This window comes from Brienomyrus brachyistius, chromosome 5, assembly GCF_023856365.1.
Source record: "Brienomyrus brachyistius isolate T26 chromosome 5, BBRACH_0.4, whole genome shotgun sequence".
Classification (NCBI taxonomy): domain Eukaryota; kingdom Metazoa; phylum Chordata; class Actinopteri; order Osteoglossiformes; family Mormyridae; genus Brienomyrus; species Brienomyrus brachyistius.
In genome coordinates, this window is record NC_064537.1 from 23,705,508 (window position 1) to 23,724,106 (window position 18,599).

The following is an 18,599-nucleotide window of genomic DNA, read 5'->3' on the forward strand; positions in this document are numbered from 1 at the left end:
AGTTTCCCTGGCAACGACGGGATGCCTACCCAGAAGCTTAGGGACGGAGAATGAGCAAGACAGAGAGGGAGGGAAAGAGGGTGAGAAAAAAGCGAGGGAAAGCAGAGACTCTTCACAGACCCCCCTCTCACAGAGACTTTTGGAAAGGGGTGCCGTCCTCGGTGCCCAGCGGAAATGGAGCTGATGAGGCCATGCTTTGAGTCGGTGAGTTCTGTCTGCCACTCGAGCATCCCGGTAATCCGACCTCCTAGGCTGCACGCGTCGGCAGCAGAAATTGATGGGGGGGCAAATTTCTGTCGCTTCCGTGCCTTTAAAATGCACAGATGGGGAGCGGTTTCATGTGGGAGGCGCTGCCGGGATACTGTCTTTTCGTTGGGGGGGGGGGGGGGGGGGGGGGCTGAACACACATTAGCAAAGATCGATAGCGAGCGACGCGGTGCTTATCTGCGGTACGGAGGCTGGGTGTGGTAGGTGGGCACTTGGGGGGCAGGCGTGAGGTGTTGAGGGAGCTGCATCCACTCGGTGAATCATTTCTTTGTCGTGAGAGAAGCTGTGCTTAAGCACATTTCTACCTCTGCTCGTTTCAGTGAGACCCTCGCTGGCAGAGCCGTGCATGGACAATGCGTGTGCCGTTACGACCCAGGAGGTAAGGGTGTCCTCCACAAAGGTGTACTCTTTGCAGGAGCACAGCACAAAGACAACATCTATATGGGATAAAACATCACCAAGTTTCTCTAATCCTGACAAAAAGGGATATTTTTTCCGATTAAACATCCCACTGTGGTCTTTATGGCTATTAAAAGTAACAGTTTCTGTTATATAAAAAGTCGAAAAGTAAAAAAAATAAAAAAGATGCTGAAATATGAAATATAAAATATAATTCAAGCGGTGATCAGATATTCAGCATATCAATGCACAGCCCGGGCAGTATGAATAAGGTGGTGCAACGCGGCTATGGGCTTTGGTATAAGTCCCGCGGTCGTCACTGTGATGTCACCGTTGGGCCCCTGAGCACGACTTTTACCCCCAAGTGCCCCAGGGACTGTCTGAACCCGTTTTCTCAAAAATGTACAGAATTTCACTTTGGATAGAAGTGTCTGCTCAATAAATATATTGTAAATGGTTAAAGGAAATTTACACTGAAAATGCGACTTATTTTAGCTTAGTGGTGCTCAAATTTATCATTAGATGTAGAATCAGATCAATTTTGTGGAACCTGATGCTATAAATGATTTCACCCTTTCGCTAGTTATACTGGTCTCTACCCTTCATGGGTTACCAGTTAGTATATTTTCTTTGCAAATCAAAAACTGTGCTGCACAGTAGGGGGCAACATACGTAAATGGCATTGTTGACATAACTATAATCTAGATATGCGTATGGATCCAGGGCATTAAGGTGCCCCGTTTGCAGAGGTTGAGGCAGCAGTGTTGGGGGTGGGGGGATTGTGATGTTTGCTTTGGCCGGTTTGGGTCCTGCTGGAACGGTCCTGTCCCTCACGGCGCCAGCCCAGGGTCCTGGCTTGGATGGGGCCTCTCTGCTCCAATAAATCACAGCAAGGCCAGACCACACCGGTTCCCCGCGGACATGCTCGGTCACCCATCTTTCGCAAACGCTTGCTTGCCTTAGACCCCAGATGTGGAACAATTTATTCCGCCGCTGTCATTATTATGTGGGGAGGGCGAGCGTAGGTTTGGAAATGACAGCATAAGCTCGGGGCTGCCGCAGGAACGTGCAGATGTGTGGCATGACCTCTCCGCACATATCACTCGGCTTGGACGGACGAAGGGAGGGCTTTCGGGACGGGCCGTGGCTGAATCCCGTGCAGGAGTCCCTCATGCAAAACGTCGCAGCCACCTTCGAGTCGAACGTGACCCCACTGCACGTAACGATAGGAGGACCAAATGTATCCGTAAAACCCCAAAACCACATTTCACTACACGTCTAATGCAAAACAACGTGTACGTGGTTTATTTATGAATATAAAAAGATTCCGCACGTTGTCGTTTTCAGCATAGGACCACTCAGCATTTCTACACGTTACGTAAGGCTGGAGAATGCGTCACATATGCACTGTGGCTTTTGAGGCCATTCTGCTGGTTTGGATTTTTAATACGTTAGCATTGGTAAAAATTTTATCTACTCCAGACGTGAATTACTATAATTCTGTGTGTTTTTTCCAAACCGCCACACTTAGTGTAAAGATCAGTTTTCTTTCTTCTGATCTAAGTTGGTCCCCAACTATTTTCCACCGAGGCCTTGATTACTGCTGACATTAAAGCCGCCCTTGATGTTATCTCCTCCCATTAAGCCTTAATGTGCTTGGGACGTATCCCCTCTCCATCAATGCTCGTTGTCCTTCTCTCCTCGCTTCCCTCCAGCTGCTGTGTGGCGCTCAGTCTATTCCTGCTCACCTTGATGCTACAGAGTCTCTGGGTTCCCCCGCAGACGGCGACAGGTGACCTCCGGGGACTGGCACCTGCTGATCGGGGTGAGGGGCACCGAGCTGCTGGGTCACACACCGCTGGGAGGGTGGGGCTGCGGTGACCAGGGCCTTGCTGGCGTACCCCTAACCCAGCCGTTAGAAGGATATGGCGCTACACTGAAAGATTTGTTGCCTGTAATTTTCTTTATTGCGTGCAATTACTATTAATATGTCAGTCACCTACTTGGATATCTATTATTATTCCGTTGTCTGACTGAAGCTTTTATCCCATGTGATTTTCAGTTTCCAAGCCATTCATAAAGATGTTTTATTGCAACAATTCAGGTTAAGTATATAGCCTGAAGCAGGAGGTTGATGAGACTTCAGATTAGGGATCTGCGGCCAGTCATAATGTTGGTCCTGAAGGCAGGAGATCCTTTCCGCCCTGTGCGGGATGATGCACACATGCCAGCTTAATGGCTCATTCAAACCCTGCCTTCTTATGCAATATGCTGTAATTTTGCCTTATTTTTAGGGTGTGATGGTTATCACAGTCCTGAGCTAACATCTCACCGGTGGTCAAATCAAGCACAGTGGATCAGTCCTTTGTAAGATTTACGCAGCAGCTCTGTTTTCTGACAGCATCATGCATCATTCAGAGGAATTTAAGCCGCGTATTTAACCCTGGGAACCGATGAAGAAGTTAAAATTACTCCTGCATTTTCATATGATGCAGCCTTAGTCGAAGACCATCTCATTTCATTTTATGAACCCAAGACAAAATTTGATAGCCCTTATGTAGACGGGAAAAGGGATGCAGGTTGTTCTCAAATTTTGTTGATTGTACCCTTTAAGTAGGATTACTAAATTAAACCTAATTGACTAGTCTTCTTTGCTAGTTATTTTTCCAAAAAAATTTAAAGACTGGAGATAAGTTCACAAAGAGCCCACCATACACAGATGGGGAACTGCGGGAAAATGCAGATGGGCTGTTCGGGTGGTAGTTAGCATCAGCGCCTGGGAAGAGGACATCGACACTGAAAACCTACAGCACCTGTGCAAGAGGTGGAGGGAGTCAATCGACTCACGACTCGCCGCTCCTTAGCCAGGGGGCCGGCAGAGCATTGGGGAGGTCATGAATTCCACCCTGACTTCCTTATCGTCCCCAGGCTTAGCGTAAAGCTGACCTTTGCCTGTAAAGTGTTTTCACTTCCCGCTGCGGGCCGCGCTCTAGCAGCTGGGTAAACAGAGGATGGAGAGGATGAGATCAGTGTGGGACTGTGGCGGCTGCCCTGGGCACAGGGGCCTTGCCGATCCCTAATGGAGATGCACACAGGGGTCTCCGGTCCTCCTTTCCTAACGACCCTCTGTCTCTGAACATGTCGCTAACATTCAGACTGACGTCAGCGGTATGCAAGTGTCATCAACCCATAAACCCTCTTTTTCAGTGTATTGGTAGCACTGGAACATGGCAGTTTCTTTAGTGTACGGTGGTAGTGGAGTGTCTCATTTTTGGGAGAGGTGGATAGAACACTGTCCAGTTGGCAATGGCCAATGAGGCAATAATTAATTATTATTTTCATGAACTATGAGCATATGGAGTCCTATTATTTACATTAGCAGACTATATAATCAATGGGCATTAAATAATGGACAGATTTAATTATGTTTCATCCCTTGACTTCCAAGCTTTAACGTCAATGAAAGAATGTTTGACGCATTTTGGGCTTTGCTGTATAAATGTTTTTGAAACTTTAATTTTTGTATAAAGGTACAGTATTCTAGCACAAAAACGGATTGAGGGTAGAGTATGATGTCATCTTGTCTGGGGGGGAATGACCCAGCTAAAGATTCTATGGAATAATATGTCATTTGATATGTGGGCCTTTTATTGCTGCAGAGTGATGTGTGAACACAGTAATTTCACACTCGGTTACTAAGAAAACATTCTTGACATTTAATCTAAGACAAACGAATAGGGGTTTAACTTAGATTCTGTAGGTGATCTCAGTAAAAAATTTAAATTGCTGTCACAAGAAAGCAGATTTCAGGTCAGAATGACTGTAAAAAGCTTTTATTTTATTAAGATTTGAGATCAATGGTTCCTTGTTCTGTTATTAAAAAAAGATCCTGTTAAAGAAGAATGAGTCCTTTCTACCATACAAACTACTTACAAGCATTAATTAGCAAAATACATTGTTTAGTTGTATTCAAGATTTCATTGTCAGAATTTTGTAGCTAATGTTTATCATTTCATTTAAAAACAACTGCTTTTCAAATGTAGGTTTGTTTTGACAAAGGGAAATACTTTTGTGTCCTAAATTCTCCATGGTGGCTCAGTGCTTCAGCGTGCCACCCCTGGCTCTCTGTGTCTCTCTCCACGCTCTTATGCATTTCCTCCGAATTACCTGGTTTTCAACTACAGCCCCAAACCATGCGGTTCAGGTGAACTGGTGTGTGAATGTGTGTGTGTGTGTACTGTATGTGTGAATGTGTGTTTGTATGTGTGTGTGATTGTGTGTGTGAATGTGTCTTCAAATATGTGTGTGAAATGGATGGATGGATGGATGGATCAATTCTAAAACTAAAATTTGACCCGGGGGACATCCATCAAGGCTCATCTTCCTTGGCCTCCTGAATGTCACCGGGTTGCTGGCCCTCTCCTGCCCTGACCCTTGGACCCTTGGCCCCTGCAGGGGGCCCCCGGAGCAGCGTGCACAGACTGTCCCTGCGCCTGGATGCCCTCAGCTCCCAGGTCCAACGACTGAGCCGCGAGAGGGGCGGCACGCCATCACCACAGCAGGACCTCACCCAGCTGCTACTACGGTACCATCGCTAGCATTTACTATTTGCTAGCATTTAACAACCAGGTGGTTTCAGTAAAAGCTATTTAAATAGCTTATACCTCTATTTATTACTACAAAGGGTTTATTTGCTTTGCTAAGCCAATTTAGATTAAAAAAGCTGTAAGTAAACTAATATAACCACTTCTTTCCCCACTGGCTTTCTATATAAAGACTCTATATCAATGTTTCCCAACCCGGTCATCAGGGACCTGCAGACAGTCCATGTTTTTGCTCTCTCCCAGTTCCCGATAGGGAACAAACATGTGGACCGTCTGGCAGGGAGCCGGGAGGGAGCAAAAACGTGGACTGTCCATAGGTCCCCGAGGATCGGCTTGGGAAACACTGATCTATACATTTAGAAATAAATTTCGTTGGTGTGTTTAACTTATCAGGGCCCTGATCTGACATCAGCATGGACACATGGGTTTAACTAACCATTGCATTTCTCCCGAGCTGGGAGGAGCCCTGATGTTTGCTGTGGCCGCAGGCTATGGCCTAGGATACTTATAGATTAATTTGCAATTGGGTTAATTATCCAGAATCAGCAGCTGCCCTAGGGTGAGCATTTAAAAATAAAGAATAATAAATGTTTACCCTGAGATACACATCAAGTCCAAATTGTGTTCATATGTACTATTTCTCAGGTTCAAGGATGACCACGGGAAATTGGTGCGTTCCATGGAGAAGGAGCTGTTGCTCATGTCGCAGAAGCTGGACCGGCTCCTGCAGAGGACCCCCCCGCCAGCACCCCAGGAGCACACTCCCCTGCCAGGTACTCACATGAACATCTGGCCAGCACAAAGCAGGTGTTCCAGTCCAGGACCCGGAGAGGGTCATGAGAAGGTCGTCTGGCAGATGCTGGATGTAGAAGTGATTGGTTCTAAAGATAAGGGCAGAATGTCTTTGGACATGTCCATTAGTCCTTTAGTCATTAATCAAGCAGAAAGTGGACTTTCCAGCTACAATAATAATAATTTGACGGACATGTTTAGGCCAATCTTTGTCGTTTGTCTGGTCTTTGAATACATAAATATGAAAATGAAAAACTGGTGCAGAAGTGAACAGGCTCTTATGGTGCCTCGCTGTTCTCCTCCCAGACAGGTCAGTCTGCAGACCACAAAGGGTTAATGGGGCTACCTAAGGGGGGTTTTGGAACAGCGACAAAGACCGGGTTTTACAGCCAGGACTACCGTCTATTTAACAGCCCTCAGCGGCGTCTGGGTCAGACAAGTTTAGGGTCCTGCGGGGAGGGGCGCGTCAAGCGTGTTCACATCTTCAAACAGGGTGATTCATACGGGCCACACACTTGCCCCAATCATCGCTAACTTCCTGAACATTACCTCAGACCCATAAAGCAGAGAAGTCGAACTGTTCCTCACCCTCTGATGTGATTTCTCTCCTGTTGCCTAATGTTTTAATCGTCCTTTGTCACTTTCCGTGTTTACCCTGCTGGCTTTACAGCTTCCTCTCACTGACAGTCACTTTTATTGTACATACAGAATGTCTGTTTGAGTGGCTGGCCAGAGGCACATGGCTAAGGGACAGACCAACAGGAGAGTGCAGGGCAGTTAAAGTATTTCCAGGGATTCCAGCCTTCCCCCTCATTAGCTGTAGGAGGCAATAGCAGCGCTGGGTCCTGACCTGCCTGAACCAGGGGGAGGTTTTTAACCATTTTGATGCTGGGTGAGCTGGATGGCTCAAGTAGTTGGTAGTTGTGTAGGTCAACCTACAGCATCTTCTATTGACAGTCAAAAAGAATTGGTGTTGATTATTTTAGTTCATAAGCTTCAGTGAAGCTGTCATTCATAATGCACTATGGATACCTACACACTACGTTATAATGGTTGGTATGAGAATTAATAAAGCATTACGGCATCTTCTGTTGACAGTCATAAGGCATTATAGTGTTGATTATAATACTTCATAAGCTTCAATGAAGCTCTTATCTATAATGCACTACAGATACCTTCATAATACATTATAATGGTTGGTATAAGAATTAAGGATGCTTTTTAGTGCAGTGAAGATATCCATAATGCATTATAGATGAAAGCTTCATAAAACATTCATAATACATAATAATCATGGCTGTAATGTGTTATGCTGTTTTATAAATATTTATAGCCATGTTTATAATGCTTTATGGATGCGTTATAATGTGTTATGAATGTGTCCATAGATTCTTTTAGACACGGCATTCGTAGAAAGTGTTACCATTTATGTAATTGTTATAAACTCACACATAGGAAGTTCCTCTTAGTGTTACCACCGGCCTGACAGTGTGTCGCCATTTCTCAAGCTCTCTCTCAGGTGTGTGAGGTTCCTCACCATCCCAGCTTCCCCCTGTGCGCTGGAAAAGTGGAGGTGAGTAGAGGGCAGTACAAGGGTTCAGTCCTGGCCCAGCCAAAAGAAGGCATAGAATTCATGCTGCATTTTCAGTTACTGTGGGGGGTTAAACTCTCTGTAACTGTAAGCAAGATGTGTACATGTGCCTGTGTGTGGTGTGTGTGTTTGAATAACCCTCCGCTGCCTCCGCCTAGTTCCTGAGAGCCAGCTGGCGCTCTGACCCGTGCTATGCCTTCTACGGCGTGGACGGCTCCACCTGCTCCATCCTGGCCTACCTTAGTGAGAGGGAGGAATTCTGCCCCCTGCTGCCCGGGCATAACCGCACCACTCCACACTCGAAACACCAGCCAGCACAGGAGAAGGAGAAGGTCTGGTATTTACTGTACTGAATGATATTCCAGAAGGCATTTGGTGTAGACCTGAGCATGTGATGCAACTTTGGTGGTTTTTGCAGAATTAAACTGAACTTAAAGTAGAGCAGTGCATCTGTAATTGGGTTAGAAAACGTTTGCTCTGTTGTGTATTTTCATTGGCCGTGGTGCGGCAACAAAGGATTATATTCTGCCCCTTAATCTGAAAAGAGATTTAAAAAAATATATAATTACATATGGACAGCAAGGAAAACTTGGACGTTAATCTGTACATCTGTAAAATTAATGATCTAATTACAGGCACTCTGTTTAAGTTACAATGGAGTAGAATGACATCTGTTGTCATCAAAGATAATGCTCACCAAAACATTGTGAGATTAAGCCTTCTAAACATTTATTCCACTGCCGCTAATTCCATTTCCCCCATCTACAATTTGTTTTTGGGCAGGCATTGATTCGGACTGACCTAAGCCCCCTTTATAAATTGATGGGAAGTGGCTGGGGTCCTGCAGTGAAATTCATGTGGTCTAGGATAGAAAGGCTGGCGGCCAGGTGGACAAAAGCTGGGGAGAAAGTGTGGCGGAAAATCTCACATAGATCTCCTAGTCAGCTCAGGGTGAGTTTGCTCAAGCTTAAAACATTTTTACTATCATTATTATTTATGTGCATAGCGGAATGTTTCATCTCATGTCACTTACGTAGCTTGCATATTTCTCAACATTTTACCCATATGTTCTATTTTAGCCATTTACTCCACAGGGTATTTATATTAAAGCAGTACAGCTTAATCGCCTTGTCCAAGGACCCCAGCTGGGACACAGATCCTTGATCCCAAAGCCGTCTACTGATTCGCCTGCATGGTTCCCCTCAGGTTCTGCTGTTCCCAGGGGTTCTGGCTGGAGGTGGAGGCCAGAGTTTTGGGGAGATGGTGGAACGAGGTGGTCCCCTCGGGGAGCTGGTGCAGTGGGCAGACATTAGTGCTGCCTTCTTCATCTTGGGCCACAACCTGACCTTCACGGTCTCTCAGGGCCACCTGCTCAGGTAGGGCATGTAACAACACATTATGTATTAATTCAACAGAATGTGGCAGATTGAATGATGATAATAACAATAATGATGATCATGATAATAATAATATTACTAGGGTAATGCTACAGTATAAAATTTGTAACATTTTGTAAAGTTATTACCTAATGCAGTGTTATTACATAATGCATTGTAACAGGGCATCCTAAGGAAAATGTGTGTAGTCCCAGTCTCTGCAGAGGTGGAGATTTGAGTCACCTACTCGTGACAAATTTCATGACTCGTGCCTCGAATCAGCAAAACTGATGGAAAGACTTAGTCCCAACTTGGACCCTCTGGATACCATAATGTTAATTTTATAATTTGCGTGTATATTAATTCTCTGCTGTCTACATTTTCAATTGGCTGAATGTAAGGTCTCCTGAGATAGTTTGTTGGAAAGATGCATCACTCCCTGCATGTACAGTACATGGACTTAAAAACTGTGTGAGGACAACCATGAGTGGGGACTCTCTTTTCAACCCCCGTGGTCCCCTATCTCTGCCTATAAAGAATGTATCCTATGATGTACTGTAGCAGGTTTTTGTTTGCAAAAAGTTTTAATCACTAAAGGTAAAAAAAACTGACCTACATAGGCACTCAAGCTACATGACTCACAGCTTGACTTGGACTAGAATCACAAATTTTATGACTTGTCACTTGACAGCAAAAATGATGGAAAGATTTGGACTGGACTTAGACTTCTTGAAAAATGACTCGAGACTTAACTCTGACTACAATGTTTTCACTTGAGACTTGACTCGGACTCGCCAGGGAATTACTTGTTTCTATCCCTGAGTCTCTGTGGCCGACAGCTCTTCCTCGTTTTGCAGCCTCATAGGAGCTGCTCCGGGCAGGGGGAGCTGCCCCATCCAGAGCCCCATTCCCTTTGACCTTATCTACACTGACTACCACGGTCTGGCTCAGCTTCGTGGGGTCATGGGTCTGTCCTTCCAACACTACCAGTAAGAGCATTTTAAAGTCTGTTGGACACAACTATTGTCGCCAAGAAAATAGCTGTGTCTGGATTTAGGGGCTGCATTCTTTAAAGAAGACTTTGAAAGGCATAGCCTTTGTGAGTTGTGTTCTTCGAAGGTTGAATGGAAAGCATTGTGAAATGGAGCAGTCTGGCTGTCACCAGCCGTTCCTGCCCTTACCCTTGAGTCACAAAGTGCTACTCCTATTGGCTAGCTGAAACACACCCACTTTACCTCTGCACAATGAATCTTGGGATGTGGCTGCAAAGGATCCAACGGATGGATTTGATGGATCCTTTGCGACTCGGCTAAAGGAGGACGCATTACAGACTGCATTTGAAGGAGCCTTCCAAATGCGACAGCCTTGTCACACCACATTCCGTCTGTAAATGCAGCCTTAGGAGGGTGCAGCCCCTGAATTCGGACACACCCAATGAGTTCTAATGTTGTTTAGCAACACCTGATCCATAACTACCGAATTACTGCATGCCTGTTTTCTGAGAGACAAAAATAACAGACAATTCCCGGTAGCATGAATAAACAGCACTTTCTCGCTCCCATCCCAAGGTGCCGCTTTAGAGTTCTCGACTCCTTCGGCACGGAGCCCGCCTTCAACGTCGGGGAGTATGCACGCCAACGAGGCTACAGTACCGTGTGGGGTAGCTGGGGGCTGGAGACCCAGCAGTACATGACCATGTTCCGTGAGTGTGATCGCCCACATGTGCGTGGGTCGCTAGGGAATCGCTGTCATGCCGTCGACACTCAAGAGCCTCTGATTCAGGCCCACACTTGTCACTTTTTTCTTGTTAGCTTAGCTAAGAAAGCTAAATCAAAGTGATTGGCTAAGAAAAACAAACCGATCGCCCAGCCTCAACCTTAAAGGATGACAGGAGGAATTTGTTCTTATCGCCCCAGCTCCACATTGCGTGGGTGGCAGCGGTGACCCAAGCTGTGGAAGAGACTGAGGAGATGTGTGGTTTTTGTGGAATCCATGTGTAAGCCAAGGGGATTATTGACTCCCAAATCACTAGTCGTGTGCTGAAATAGCTGAGATGTCTTTGGAGAAAAGAAATTTATTATACAGGTTAAGTAAACGTGAACCAGCCCCAGCACATTTAAGAAAGGAGGACAAAGCGGATCACTTGCCAGCCTTTGGACCCGTTGGGACAGTTCTGTTTATTTGAGCTGCTCTATAAAGAAAGATTGATGTCGACCTCGAGCAATAGCAGTTTAGGGAGTAGATCAGAAACAGGGGAGACGTGACTTTGAAGAGTGCAGGGGCCCAGATTTCTAAATCCTGGCAGAGTAGCAGCTCTACCCCATGTCCCTTTCTGTCATAGTACATCAACATGGTGCTTGGGATCTGCCCCTTACTTCGTCTTTATCTGTCCAGTGAGTTACAGTTTTTTTAAGACGCTTTTGGGAGAATGGAAAGCACTCTCTTTTTTACTCTTATTATTGAATAAAAAGGGAGGGGGATAGGAAAGATTTTAAAGACATGTGAAGGTACCGTTGGAGTAGTGTTTCCCAGTCCCTGTTGTTCCCTGCCTCTTGCCCATTGCTGATAGGCTCCGGACCCCCCGCGACCTAGTAGGATAAGTGGTTTGGAAAATGGATGGATGGATGGATCCTCAGGGACCCATAGCCAGTGCATGTTTTTGCTCCTTGCGAGCTCCATGGCAGACAGTCCACATTTTTGTCTATTGGTCCCAGATTGGGAAGCACTGCATTGGACAATCCTTCGCATCATTTCTACCAGTGACTTTTGAGTGCTTGCTTTCCCAGTCTCTTCCGGTCCTCCCTCCGGTCCCTTGTGAACTTTCCAAACTGCCAGAATCTTCTTTACGCAGTCATGACGTCGTTTTCTCGTAGCATTTCAGAAAGTGTCTATCAGGTTAGCGTCACAAAAGACACTTTCCTACTACAAGCTGAAGTGTAATCTTATATTAGCCCATTTTCAGATAGGATCATGTTGAGGGGTTCTGGGCTTGAATAAGAAATCAGGGAACCGTTGCTGCGTGTCAGTCCATCACAGAGCGCACAAACTATGGGGTATTTAGAGACACCAGTTTTTGGATTGAGTGAATACACCAGCATGGCTAATGGAAACCCTATTTAAAACAAGCCCATTGTAAGTATAAATGTAATATAAAGACTTATTATTAGTATTAGAAAGAAACAAAATGAATTGATCAGAACCATGTATTTATTTTTCCCCTTTAAAACAAATGAAAAGCTGTTACGGTGATGATGCCTGAGGCTTTTTATGCATGATTAATGTTTACGTCCGGTTTGTCCCTCACCAGCACACACTCCTGATAACTCCTTCATGGGCTTTGTGAGCGAGGATGCGGGACACGGTCGCCAGGTGCAGCCTCAGAGGAAGGACAACATCGCCGTGGTCTATGGCAAGCAGGCCTACATGTGGCAGGTAGTGACACGGGCGAGACCTTCCCTGATCCTGAGGACAGCTGCACTGTTTCTAACCTTTATTCACTGGCAAAACGTGGCGGTGACTTCTGATTTATACAAGGTTCAAAAGTATTTTTTAGAAAGTGATCTAATGCTTTGGCATAAGGATCGGTATTAAAAAAAGATGGCTTTGACCGCTTTGTCTATTTGGACTGTCATGGAGCAAGAAAACGGTTTGCAAATCCGAATGGAAAATACATTTCTGTTTTTTTTTTTTTTTTATTAAACTGGCAGGAAATTACATTTACACAATCTGTCATGAACAATCCCTGTGGTCCCCTGTCTGTGGCAGAATAGAAAATTATGAACACAAATGCTTTTTCTTCTTTCAGATACTGCAACAGCAAGGCGACTCGCTGAGCCATGGATAGTATCTTAGAACAACTGCTTTCAATCATTACATCGTGGTTTCTGAATGATTGATTATTACTGATTGGACACCCCATTTCTGTAGGCATCCTTTGAGGGGTTTCCTTAGTGTTCACCGGTTTATTTGCTGTTGCAGGTCTCAAACAGCACTGTGAAAGATGAGAGGGATTGTCGATACACTTTCAGACTGCAGAAATGGGGGGATACTGAAGGACAAATCATGAACATACTGTATACAGTAACTGCATAAAATACATTAACTGTTATAACCTATTAATGAATGAATTAATAGGATCAGTACATAACTAACACTTTCTGGTTAATGAATATATTGAGAGTGTACTGCTACATTATTTGTGCACCCTCAAGTAAAGTGCCAAAATATTATATCTGAGTTTTTCAAAAGCAAACAAATAAGTGGATCCGAATGTCTGCCCCCTCTACACACCCCCCCCCCCCCCACGATCCTTGTCCGGATGCTGTGGTCTACAAACAATTTGGATCATGACCAAAAATTTCGTGGAAAAAATGCATTGGATCACGTGCAACATTTTGTTGACGAACAGATTCCTCGACCAGATTCCTTTTTTTACAGTAGTGTTACACTGGGGGGCATGTCCCAGCATATCCCAGCATGCCCCAGCATATCCCAGCATGCCCCAGCATATCCCAGCATGCCCCGTGTGCAATTGTAAATAGAAGGACCGCAACAGACACCCAACAAGCACCGAGCCCAAATACACAGATGGGAAACACAAGGATGTAAGACGCTGAACTGCAAGATGCAGACACAGTGGAACATTTACACACGATAAATACACGTGAGGATTTCAATGCTTTCTTATGGGAAAAATTGCCTTGGTTCGCGTACAAATTGTTTCACAACCACTTTCCTGGAACGTATTGTGTTCGTGAACCACAGGCACCGCTGTATATATATACTTCACAGTAGGGGTCCCAGTTGGTCCTTAGACCTGTTTTGAGGTTCCCCAGTGTAGCCCCACTCTCTATATCCACAGGGTAAGGAGCGATACCTCGAGACGATTAGCCAGGAGCTGGAGATCCATGGCACCGTGTTCCTGCCGGAAGGACAACCTTCTCTGCTGCCCAGCTTTGTCCACAACCACGGCCTGTTGACCCAAGAGCAGCTACAGCAGCTACTGAGGAGAGCCAAGGCAAGACACCCCTGATATACACCACTGTGACAAATCTGATTCCAGCATCACAACTGAGCACAATCTGAACAGCTCTTAACAAGAAGAGCTGCTACGCTTATTCAATTCCATAGTCCTGGTTTAAGCTGCTCAAAGATTTGAGGAGTTTTTGGGAAAAAAAACACACATTTCCAAATGGGTATTAAGGCCATCGTATCCCTGTCATGAGGTGGCCACAGCTATAATGGTCTGTTGATGTTCCCCAGCTTTTTGTTGGTCTTGGATTTCCGTACGAGGGCCCAGCTCCCCTGGAGGCCATCGCTCTGGGGTGTGTCTTCCTCCAGCCTCGCTTCCAGTCCCCTCATTCCTCTGAAAACAGCAACTTCTACAAGGGGAAGCCAACTACGCGTCAGGTACGCCGTCCTCACAGACTCCTCTGGGTTTTGTATTCAGTGCCTTGCTATTTTTAATGCTTCATTTATCGGCGATAGGTAAGAATGGACCAATACCACGTGTCATATTCTGCAGATTGAGTTCCAAATTGACTCGTCAATGGACTCCCATGTTCCCCAGGTCCACTCCCAGCATCCCTATGCCGAAGACTTCATCGGCAAACCTTACGTGTGGACCGTGGACATTGATAACACTACTCAGGTGCGAGAAGCTGTCAAGGCTATCCTGAGTTTGGAGGTAAGCAATATTTAACATTAACGTGACCTCAAACAAAGATACTTGCTGGAAACCAACCACCTATTCTAGATCTGTAGTAAAAGGCAATTCAATTCAGTTTTTATTGTTATTTTATTGTCTGCTGAGAATTGTGGCTTCAGCAGAACGTATGAGACGCAGGGTATGATAGTAGGATGTAGTGCAAAAATGTTCCGCAACACACTCCTGTAAAGCGCATTGGGGAAACTTTGTTGTGAAAAGCGCTATATAAAAATGAATTGAATTGAATTGAATTGAAAAAAGAAGAGAGAGGGTAAATGACGCCGTTGCAGCAGTGAACGTGGCTGTCAGGCTGCTACCTTTGGCAGCACAAGCTCGCACATATGCTGGGTGCTGTGAACCAAAATGAACACCTTTTGTGTTTCAGGTGAATCCTTTCATTCCCCATGAGTTTACCTGTGAGGGGATGCTGGAGCGCGTCTATGCTTACATCACGCACCAGGTGACCCATCTGGCTCTCACCCCCCCCCCCCCCAACCAGGTGGCTCTCACCCCCCCCCCCCCAACTCAGTATCACCGTGCATCTTATTGTTTTTTCGGTCAGGACTTCTGCAGCACGTCTCTCCCCGCTTGGCCTGCAGAGGGCGCTCTGGTTGTGCAGCTGGCTCCGCTCGGCCAGTCATGCATCTCCATGTGCAAGCAGACCTCCCTGGTTTGTGAGCCTGCCTTGTTTCATCACCTCAACAATCCAGCTGCCTTCAAGAGGTAGGTGACAATAGACAGGCATAGCCCTCAATATGGAGATGGAAAGAGTGACTATTTCATGTATAATAAAACAAAAACGTGTTTCAGTGGCAGAAGATCAAATGTGGCCTTTCTAAATCTCTTATGTAAAGATATATCTCATAAGCCTGCTTTTTGAGAATCTATTAATCTGTTAATAGTAATACCATTAAGCATTAGTATCCTATGAATTTGAAGTATGTAGTTTGAGGTATGAAGTCTTCATTTTAGAATCAATGCTTGTTATATAATAAACAGAATTTCATAGTCGAGCAAACAGAAGCTTGGATTGCTATCAAAATATTTCCGCATGTCACTCATAGTTTCCGTATCATGCATTACAAGTTTGTGCAAGAGAAACAATTAAAAAACGTAATTCACGCTTTCCCGAAATCTTTTCATGCGAATTGCAATGGTAGCAAATCGAAAGCAAAACTACACCCAGGACCACTGTGGAAGAAGTCGAGAGCTTCTAGAAAAATGTGAAAACATTCCTGAAACAGTCTGCATTTCCAACACTGCTCCGCTCCTCTTGGAATGTATCTCTTCGCCTGAGCTCGGTGGCTATTTGTGTCGGTAAAATCACCAGCCAGGAACAGGAAAACACTCGCTCTGACTGAGACGGTGAACTGACACAAATCACTCCGGCTGCCCATTGGCAGGGGCTGAAACCCCTTTAAAATTAGTGCAAGGGGTCAAAGGTGAAAGAGTTTTCAGGCTTGTCTTATGCAGAGCACCATGGGTAATTAGAGCTTTCCGATAATGCAGTTGCACTGTGACTCTTTTCTCCCACAGACTCGGGCTGACTTGTGCGAGCACTGAGGAGGAGGTGGACCATCTGTTCCCGGCGTACAGCCCCTGGGGACGCCGGTGCTCTCTGCAGAAGGACAGGCTGCTGTACAGCTGTGCCGGTTCACACCCCTCCTACCGCAGGTTGTGTGCCTGCCGGGCCTACCAACCGGGACAGGTGGCGCTCTGTCCCGGCTGCCTGTAGAGCACCCATAAGGACGGAGGAACATTCTGGAACACAGCGACCTCTCGGCATGCGTCCTCAAGGAATTCACTCCAGCTGATCAGCAGTGCCATGACCAACTTGGGGCGGAATCCAAGAGACACTTCTTCCGACACTCCATTAACGGCGGGGGGGGAGTTTTTTCCAATTATTCATTTTCCACTTCAGTTTGTTTTATCATTAAAGACAGGAATACCAATTAAGGCGGGGCTACGAGCCATCCGAGGCTGCCGACTTGCCCCGTCTGTGTCTGCATGAGCGTGACATGGCCACGCCCCGGGGACAGAGCAAAGCGCGAAGCACAGTGGGGGGGGGGGGGGGGGGTGAATCACGGGGCCCATTCAAGCTGGCATGATAAAGGCAGTAACAGTGTGATTAAAGGACATAAGGAGTGATCAGAGCGGGCGTCACAGGGCATGACAGAGTATGTCATCCCCGGGTGGGGGGGGGGGGGGGGAGGGGGGATGGAGGGGGGCTGGCTGAAAGTAATGAGCTCAGGGGGCAGGAGAGTATAGGCGGGAGTACAGGACCACCAGCATGACCCCCTCCCCCCACCACAGGAAAGAGGATGGGGGAGGGCAAGAAGAAGGGCAAGCAAGGTGCAGAGATGTCAGGGCTGTAGTGTTGCGGGTAACAGCAAGCAGCTGCTGCTCACTGCTGTTGGGTCAGATCTTTCCAAAAACGGGAACTGGATGGTGAGTGGGAGGGCACACTGCCTGATGAATGCCCCCCCCCCCCTCCCTGCAGTCATGTTGAACCCTTCATGACCTGACACATAGCTGCGACTCAGCAGAGCAGGCAGGACTTGAGGGTGGCTGCTGGCTCAATGAGGGCCCCTCAGCTGGGCACAGCGAGGGTCTCATAGCCGGGCACAGCGAGGGCCTCATGGCCGGGCACAGCGAGGGCCCCTCAGCCGGGCACAGCGAGGGCCCCATAGCAGGGCATAGCGGCGGCCCTGTGGCCGGGCACAGCGAGGGCTCCACGGTGGAGCATTTCGGGGCCTCATAGCCGGGCATAGCGGGGGCCCTGTGGCCGGGCACAGTAAGGGGCCCATGGCCGGGCACAATGAGGGCCTCATAGCCGGGCACAGCGGGGGCCTCATAGCATCCGGGCAGCGTGGCAGAGACCGGCTGTGGGCCCTGTAGTGAATCTGACACACTTAAAAGTTTCCGGAAAATTAGCAAAGTTAAAGATGCAGCCGGTTCAACAAAATGTGTGATGCTGATGCCCTGGGGGCAGTTTATTCACTGAATCAAATAATGAGGCTAATGAAGCCACTGAGGGCAGACATGTAGCCCATAAAACACAACTTCAAATGACTAATTTGCTTTGCCAAGGGTAACTGGCATTTTATATATATATATATATATATATATATATGTAGTTCCACTGGATATTTATGGCATCTTATGCTGGGATTCATGGACATTACATTGCAGGACTTGGGTTCTGCTTGATAGATCTGGCTTTTAAAGTTCAGAACCGAGTTCTATTTGTAGAGCGACGTCCATGACGCATTTGAAACAGAAGATCCGTTACCTCTTTCAGCTGCACGTTCCCCTGAGACCTCAGGCAAATAGCATGACTCCAAACTGTGTCTTTAGAACAATCAAAGGCCTGCAGAAAATAAAAATAAATGATTTGGTTCAGGGTGCTGAGCTCGGGGAGGATAAACATTCGGTTGTGAAGCAGAGCACCGTCGCGGCTCTGGCTCTACAGCATCTTTCCGTCGTTTGATTCGCCAGTCATGCCGAGCACAGTAACAGCCATCACCACGGGCTACGGCTGGCCCTCTGCCGTACCCCGAAAGCGCTAACGGTGAGGCGGTAATGAATGTCGGCAAGGACGCATTCAAACAAACAGCGGGATCAAACCGGCAACCGATGCTGAGTTTCACTTATATTATCCCGTACTTTGAAATCCAAAATGTTGAAATTCACGCACAGCAATTTGTACCTGGATCTTGACAGCAGGTAGGATCGAGTGGGGGGCACATGCTTAAAGCTACAAATGTCAAACAAAATGCCACGCTTGGGGTGGGGTAATTCTGTGTACTTCAGCTCAGCTGGAGCAGCCAGAACTGTTATTACACTCTGAGTAAAGGTTGAGA

General features: G+C 46.5%; 1 protein-coding gene across 2 annotated transcripts; it reads left to right on the forward strand.

Moving 5' to 3' along the window:
• Nucleotides 1-16,763, forward strand: LOC125742351 (alpha-1,6-mannosylglycoprotein 6-beta-N-acetylglucosaminyltransferase B-like). 2 transcript variants are annotated; one of them, XM_049014268.1, is made up of 18 exons: nucleotides 1-204; nucleotides 588-646; nucleotides 2,382-2,491; nucleotides 5,122-5,251; nucleotides 5,916-6,043; nucleotides 7,571-7,635; nucleotides 7,812-7,985; nucleotides 8,437-8,604; nucleotides 8,860-9,029; nucleotides 9,887-10,018; nucleotides 10,598-10,731; nucleotides 12,337-12,461; nucleotides 13,891-14,046; nucleotides 14,292-14,438; nucleotides 14,599-14,715; nucleotides 15,122-15,196; nucleotides 15,299-15,459; nucleotides 16,273-16,763. In XM_049014268.1, the coding sequence occupies exons 2-18, from the start codon at nucleotides 621-623 to the stop codon at nucleotides 16,469-16,471; spliced, it is 2,217 nt and encodes a 738-aa protein (XP_048870225.1). In that variant the 5' UTR covers nucleotides 1-204; nucleotides 588-620; the 3' UTR covers nucleotides 16,472-16,763. The 2 variants fall into 2 exon arrangements, with proteins under 2 accessions (XP_048870225.1, XP_048870226.1); XM_049014269.1 differs by having other exon boundaries at nucleotides 2,382-2,458.
• Nucleotides 16,764-18,599: the final 1,836 nt, after the last annotated feature.

Bases quoted from the DNA above. Each gene is read 5' to 3' on its own strand.
- LOC125742351 (XM_049014268.1), top strand. From the start codon at position 621: ATGCGTGTGCCGTTACGACCCAGGAG. The intron at 647-2,381 runs GTAAGGGTGTCC...GCTTCCCTCCAG, and splicing joins GTGCCGTTACGACCCAGGAG to CTGCTGTGTGGCGCTCAGTC. The intron at 15,460-16,272 runs GTAGGTGACAAT...TTTCTCCCACAG, and splicing joins AATCCAGCTGCCTTCAAGAG to ACTCGGGCTGACTTGTGCGA.